The sequence below is a fragment of the Mustela lutreola genome, chromosome 2 (assembly GCF_030435805.1).
Source record: "Mustela lutreola isolate mMusLut2 chromosome 2, mMusLut2.pri, whole genome shotgun sequence".
NCBI classification, from domain to species: Eukaryota; Metazoa; Chordata; class Mammalia; order Carnivora; family Mustelidae; genus Mustela; species Mustela lutreola.
In genome coordinates, this window is record NC_081291.1 from 6,590,429 (window position 1) to 6,598,358 (window position 7,930).

At 39.4% G+C, this 7,930-nt stretch overlaps 1 protein-coding gene across 1 annotated transcript; it reads right to left on the reverse strand.

Moving 5' to 3' along the window:
• Nucleotides 1–2,103: 2,103 nt before the first annotated feature.
• Nucleotides 2,104–3,042, reverse strand: LOC131823468 (olfactory receptor 7G1-like). The gene has a single exon (XM_059159868.1). It carries the CDS (start codon nucleotides 3,040–3,042, stop codon nucleotides 2,104–2,106), a length of 939 nt encoding a protein of 312 aa, XP_059015851.1.
• Nucleotides 3,043–7,930: the final 4,888 nt, after the last annotated feature.

Here is a 7,930-nt window from a genome sequence, read left to right on the forward strand (position 1 = left end):
GTAAAAGGCATTCAGATCAGCAAGGAAGAAGTAAAACTTTCACTATTTGCAGATGACATGATACTCTATATAGAAAACACAAAAGACCCCACCAAAAAACTGACAGAATTGATAAATGAATTCAGTAAAGTGGTAAGATACAAAACCAACGTACAGAAATCTGCTGTATTTCTATACACCAATAATGAAGCAGCAGAAAGAGAAATTAAGCAATCAATCCCATTTACAATTCCATCCAAAATAATAAGATATGTAGGAGTAAACTTAACCAAAGAGGTGAAAAACCTGTGTTCTGAAAACTCCCAAACCCTGTCAAAAGAAATTGATGATGACACAAAGAAATGGAAAGACATTCCATCCTCATGGATCGGAAGAACAAATATTATTAAAATGTGTGTACTACTCAAAGCAATCTATACATTTATTGCAATTCTTGTCAAAATATTAACAGCATTTTTCACAGAGTTAGAACAAAAATTCCTAAAATTTGTATGGAACCACAAGAGATTTTGAATAGCCAAAGCAACATTTAAAGAGAAAAAAAAAAGTAAAGCTGGAAGCATCACAATTCCAGGCTTCAAATTATATTACAAAGTTGTAGTCATCAAGGCAGTATAGTACTGGCACAAAAACAGACACACACAACCATATGATCAATTAAAGCAGGAAAGAATATCCAGTGGAGCATAACAAATAGCATGGAGGACAAGGGGAGATGGAGAGGAGAAGGGAGTTGAGGGAAATTGGAAGGGGAGGTGAACCATGAGAGACTATGGACTCTGAAAAACAATCTGAAGGGTTTGAAGGGGTGGAGGGTGGGAGGTTTGGGGGAACCAGGTGATGGCTATCAGAGAGGGCATGGATTGCATGGAGCACTGGGTGTGGTGCAAAAACAATGAATACAAATGAAACAAAGAACAGCTCCCCCTACATACACACCATGTCATATACTTGGCTTGTCTCTAGAGTGCAGTTCGCATGGCCCTAACCATGAGATCAGGCAGACTCAAGTCTCTGCTATAACCACAGACTTATTTGATTCTTTCCTGACCTATCCAATTTTTCCCACTTCTCTTCTGGAAAGTGTTATGCTGAAAAAAATAAATAAATTTAAAATAAATAAATAAAATACCCCATGATTCAAAAAATAAACAACTGAGACTTCATCAAATAAATAAAAAGCTTCTGCACAGGGAAGGAAACCATCCAAACTAAAAGGCAACCTATGGAATGGGAGAAGATACTTGCAAATGACACATCTGATAAAGGGTTAATATCCAAAATCTATAAAGAACTTATAAAACTCAACACCCCAAAAATGAAATCCATTTAAAAATTAGTCAGAAGACATGAACAGACCTTTTTCCAAAGAAAACATATAGATGGCCACAGATACATGGAAAGATGCTCACCATCACCAATCATCAGGGAAATTATAAACATATTTATTGTTTTGGCATTTTACAATCAGGATTATTTTCTCTTAGTAGATATGATGGCTTTCTCACTCATCAGGATCAAAGTTCTAATGACCATCTCAAATCAATGAGATAATCACACTATAGCTGTTTTGCAGATTACAAAACTGAGTACAGTTAATGCTGATGTTGCCCTGCACTGACATAGTTTACCAGTGACAGGTCTCAGGAATTACTGGAGTATGAAAGAACAGCTCCCCCTACATACACACCATGTCATATACTTGGCTTGTCTCTAGAATGCAGTTCGCATGGCCCTAACCATGAGATCAGGCAGACTCAAGTCTCTGCTATAACCACAGACTTATTTGATCCTTTCCTGACCTATCCAATTTTTCCCACTTCTCTTCTGACATTTTGGTATCTGTATAACACTTGCCTTGGGACAGTTTGTGAAGACCCCACCAAAAATACCAGGCTTAGGAATTAGAACTCATTTTTAAAACCTCACAAGAGCTACTCAAAGAACAAATCAAGTTTCAACCCAAAGGTAAGATGAACTTACCCAGTAAGTTCTCTAATCATTCTAGAAGAGCTTGGTGATGCAAGAATCAGACATTCTGGCGCACCCAATATTTGTCACTTTGAGTCATTCTAGAAACCCCAGTCCATTCAGACGACACAGTCACAGAAGAGAAGATGTTCTATTTATGAGTTTCCTCAAGGCTCCCTTCATGTCCCTGTTCCTCAGGCTGTAGATGAAGGGGTTCATCATTTGAGGGACAACAGTGTACATCATTGAAACCACTGCAGTGTTTCTGGAAGAGTTAGTAAGAGCAGAACTAATGTACACCCCCAAACCTGTCCCATAGAACAAAGATACAACTGACAGGTGAGACCCACAGGTGGAAAAAGCTTTATACTTTCCACCTGCTGATGGCATTCTCAAAACAGAGGACACTATCTGAGTGTAAGAGAAAATGATTCCACACAGAGGAATACCACCAAATATGCTCGTTGCAAAATATATCAGGATGTTATTGATGAGGGTATCAGAACATGCAAGCTTGATGACCTGAACAACTTCACAAAAGAAGAGAGGGATTTCAAGGTCTGTGCAGAAGGTCAGTTCCAACACCATCAGACTGTGCATCAGGGCATCCACAATGATAATAAACAGGGGGAGTAAAACCAGCAGGCCACAGAGGTGGGAGTTCATAATGACTGTGTACCTTAGTGGATAACAAATGGCCACATAGCGGTCATAGGCCATTACTGCAAGAAGACTACTTTCTAAACTTGCAAAAACCAGGATAAAGCAGATCTGTGTGAGGCAACCTGTGTAACTGATGTGCTGATTCTGTGTTTGGATGTTCACCAGCATCTTTGGGATCGTGGTTGTGCTTAAACAGATGTCATTAATAGACAGATTAGAAAGGAAGAAGTACATGGGGGTGTGGAGGTGGGAGTCAGAGCTGACAGCCAGGATGATGAGCAGGTTTCCCAGGATGGTGACCAGGTACATGGACAGGAACAGGATGAAGAGGGGGAACTGCAGTTCTGGATCCTCTGTCACTCTCATGAGAAGGAAATCTGAAAGATGTGTGTCATTTCTGGGTTCCATGTTGTTGATGAATCTGATGAAAGGATGGAGTCAATCAAATGTGTGTTGTCTAAAAGAAAAGGACAAGCACCACTAGAGGAAAAACCATCTTGGGATGGGATGGAGACTAATAGGAAGGAATAAGAGATGGTGACTTCTGCATGTATATTATTGTTTCTTTAAAAATAATAAAAACCTGGGATGCCTACATGTCTCAGTTAAGTGTCTCCCCTCAGCTCAGGTCATGCTGGGGTCAGAGTCCCACATCAGGCTCCTTGCCCAGCAGGCAGCCTGCTTCTCCCTCTGTCTGCCTCTCCCCCTGCTGTGCTCTCTTTCTCTCTGACAAATAAAATAAATAAAAACCTTTAAAAAATAATAATAACCTGAAGCTGATATTGCAGAGAATCAACCATTGTTAAGTCTGAGGAGGGTTAACAGATAGTCATTTTTAAAAATTACCTTGTTTATGATGCTCTGTTTATTTAAAACATTCAGTAATTTTAGGGGTACCTGGGTGGCTCAGTCAGTTAAGCATCTCACTTCAGCTCAGGTCATAATCACAGAGTCCTGGAATTGAACCCAATATCAGGCTTTTCTCTCTCCGTCTCCCTCTGCCCCTTCCCTCTGCTCATGCTCACGCTCTCTCTCAAATGAATAAAATCTTTTTTTTAAAGATAAAAAAATAAACTGATATGCAGAATGTGAACAACTTATAATGCTTAATATCTTGATCAAACTTAGTTGTTTTTTTAAAAGATTTTATTTATTTATTTGACAGACAGAGATCACAAGTAGGCAGAGAGGCAGGCAGAGAGAGAGAAAGAGGAGGAAGCAGGCTCCCTGCTGAGCAGAGAGCTCCATGTGGGGCTTGATCCCAGAATCCTGGGATCACGACCCGAGCCGAAGGCAGAGGCCTCAACCCACTGAGCCACTCAGGCGCCCCAGACTTAGTTGTTATGTGGGTTTGGTCCACTCTAAGAAAATTCATCAATTAGTGTACCTTTCTTTGTGTATGTTATACTTCAACAATAATGTTTACTTCTGAAAAAGAAAAAACACATTTGGTAATTTTATAAAAAGAAACAGACTGGGAAGTCACCTGAAGATTCTCTCTGGGGGGCACTCGTTGGCACAGTCAGTTAAGCATCCAACTCTTGGTGTAAGCTCAGGTCATGAGCTCAGGGTTGTGAGATCCTGCCCTGCTTTGGGCTCCATACTCAGTGGGAGGTCTGCTTGAGATGCTCTCTCCCTCTAAAATAAATCAATAAATCTTTAAAAATAAAAAGATTGTCTGGATCTCTACAGACTTCAGAGTCAGACAACTGAGATAATACATAAATGTGTCAAGAAACAAGTTTTTCCAAACTTCCTGCCCTCTTACCACTACAAGATTATAAACAAATGCCAGAAAATTTTATAATGGTCGTGTTTTTTATACTTTATTTTTTAAAGATTTTATTCATTTATTTGAGAGAGAGCATAAGCACAGGGAGCAGCAGAGGGAGACAGAAGCAGGCTCTCCACTGAGCAAGGAGCCTGATGAAGGTTTCAATCCCAGAACTCTGGGATCATGACCTGAGCAGAAGGCAGAAGCTTAACAAACTGAGCCACCCAAGAACCCCAACACTCTTGTTTTTTAAAAGGCAAATTTGTACTCAGGAGGAAATGGTCCTGGTCATACAAGTGAATGAAAAGATATTAGTAAATGGGATGATGGCAAAAAGCGTAAGGAAACATATGAAAACAAGACAGGAGGGAGGACCATGTGTTACTTGGTTTCAATCACCTGGTATATGTGCTCTTTTCACAGCTGCCTCAGATGAACCTGTAGTAAGACATCTGCTCCCGTTTCCAAACACTGAGTAAAGGATATTAGGTTACCTGTTGGCATCAGACTGGAATAATGACTGACATTTCTGATGAACCTTATGGAATATCTGCTCTCAGAAAGGGCAGAGGGATTGAGTGAGATCCAGACGCCTGAGCAAGAAGGATTGCCTGTGGGAGGCGGCTTAGGTGTGTTACTTACTACTTTTCATGTTGAATGAGGTGGTCACAGCCAGATTGCAGTGTCTGTATCCCTAGAGGTTCAATTTCCAAAGCTCCTCATTAACTAAGAAATTTTTCTGTCACAGACATCCCAAGGCAGTGTAAATCCTTAAAGACCAGCACTCTATAGAACAGTGGAATTCAGGGTGGTCCTTTCTTGACCCTACAAGACCAGGTGTACCTCATGTACATTCAGGTCTGTTCATCTCCATTTCTTTTTTTTTTTTAATTTTTTATTTCTATTCAGCATAACAGTATTCATTATTTTTGCACCACACCCAGTGCTCCATGCAATCCGTGCCCTCTATAATACCCACCACCTGGTTCCCCCAACCTCCCACTCCCTGCCCCTTCAAAACCCTCAGATTGTTTTTCAGAGTCCATAGTCTCTCATGGTTCACCTCCCCTTCCAATTTCCCCCAACTCCTTTCTCCTCTCTAACTCCCCTTGTCCTCCATGCTATTTGTTATGCTCCACAAATAAGTGAAAACATATGATAATTGACTCTCTCTGTTTGACTTATTTTACTCAGCCTAATCTCTTCCAGTCCTGTCCATGTTGCTACAAAAGTTGGGTATTCGTCCTTTCTGATGGAGGCATATACACCATAGTGTATATGGACCACATCTTCCTTATCCATTCGTCCATTGAAGGGCATCTTGGTTCTTTCCATAGTTTCGTGACCGTGGCCATTGCTGCTATAAACATTGGGGTGCAGATGGCCCTTCTTTTCACGGCATCTGTATATTTGGGGTAAATACCCAGGAGTGCAATTGCAGGGTCATAGGGAAGCTCTATTTTTAATTTCTTGTTCATCTCCATTTCAAATAATTTGCAAATATAGATATACCATTCTTCTCTAACTAAATTTCAGTCTTCATTGTTTGGGTATTAATGAAGGGATTTCTATCCAATGAATGACATCAGTAAGTCTGATATCAATTCTAGTTGTGAAAATATAGTTTGTATATATTGATATAAATAATACAGGTAAAAATATAGCTGAGTTGTTATAAAATGGGAAACTCTCAAAGGTTTTTCTTCTGGGTGCCTGAATGGCTCAGTAGGTCAAGCCTCTGCCTTCAGTTCAGGTCATGATCTCAGAGTGCTGGGATTGAGCCCCACATTGGGCTCTCTGCTCATTGGGGAGCCTGCATCCCTCCTCTCTCTCTGCCTGCCTCTCTGCCTACTTGTGATACCCCTCTCTCTCTCTCTCTTTCTCTCTCTGTTAAATAAATAAATAAATAAATATTTTAAAAGAAAGTTTTTCTTCTAAGAATCACTGTTTCCTGAAGCTTAATCTTCACTGTGTATATTTACAAGTATATTTATAATTAGATTCTAATTTATCCTGCGTGACAATTTTGACTAGAGTCAATGCAGACTCTGTTACTTCTTTTTACATATTGTAACTATTTTTTCTTTTTTTTTTTCACAGTATTTTCAATTTACATATTTGTTCACTTTAGGGGACTGTGGGTTAAAATTATCCAAAGAACTCATATGAATCAGTAAGAAAAACATAAACCCAGTAGAAATACCAAAAACATATATTTAAAAGAAAGGGAAACTGAGACCTGAAACCATAAATATCCTAGAAGCAAGCACAGGCAGCAATTTCTCTGACATCAGCCACAGCAACATTTTCTAGTTAAATCTCCTAAGGCAGAGGAAACAAGTGAATCATTGAACATTGTATCAAAAACTAATGATGTACTATACCTTAGCTAACTGAATTTAAATAAATACAAAAAAGCAACATTAAACTATTGAAACTACATCAAAATGAAAAGTTTCTGCACAGCTAAGGAAACAGTCAAAAGAACAAAAAACAGCCTACTGAATGGGAGAAGATACATCTGATAAGGGATTAGTATCCAAAATATGCAAAGAACTTATACAACTCAACTAGAAAAAAAATCCAAAAAAAATAAAAAAATGGACAGAGGAGGGGCGCCTGGGTGGCTCAGTGGATTGAGCCGCTGCCTTCGGCTCAGGTCATGATCTCAGGGTCCTGGGATCAAGTCCCGCATCGGGCTCTCTGCTCAGCGGGGAGCCTGCTTCCCTCTCTTTCTCTCTGCCTGCCTCTCCATCTACTTGTGATTTCCCTCTGTCAAATAAATAAATAAAATCTTTAAAAAAAAAATGGACAGAGGAAATGAATAGACATTTCTCCAATGAAGACATACAGATGGACAACAGACAATGAAAAGATAATCAACATCTGATGATTAGTGATCATGAAGAAAATGCAAATCAAAACCACAATGAGATGTCACCTCACACACATCAGAATGACTTAACAATAAGCTATGCCAATTAATTAAAAAATACAAGGAACAGGTGTTCATAAGGATGTGGAGAAAATGGAAGCTTTACATATTGTTGGTGGGAATGCAAGCTGGTGCAGCCACTGTGGAAAACAATATGGAAGATTAATCAAAGAATTAAAAATGGAATTACCATATGGTCCAGTAATTCTACTACTGGGTATTTGCCCAAATCCAAAAATACTCATTCAAAAAGATTTTATATATATTTGATATTTATATATATATATATAAATTTGATATTTATATATATATATAAATTTGATATTTATATATATATATCCCTATGTTCATTACACCATTATTTACAATAGCCAGATTATGGAAGCAATCCAAGTGTCCATTCATAGATGGATGGATGGATAAAGAAGATGTGATATAGGGGCACCTGGGTGGCTCAGTAGGTTGGAGCCACTGCCTTAAGCTCAGGTCATGATCCCAGGGTCCTAGGATCAAGCCCCGCATCGGGGGTGGGGGTGGGGGGGGTCTCTGCTCAGCAGGGAGCCTGCTCAGAGAGTCTGCTTCCCCAC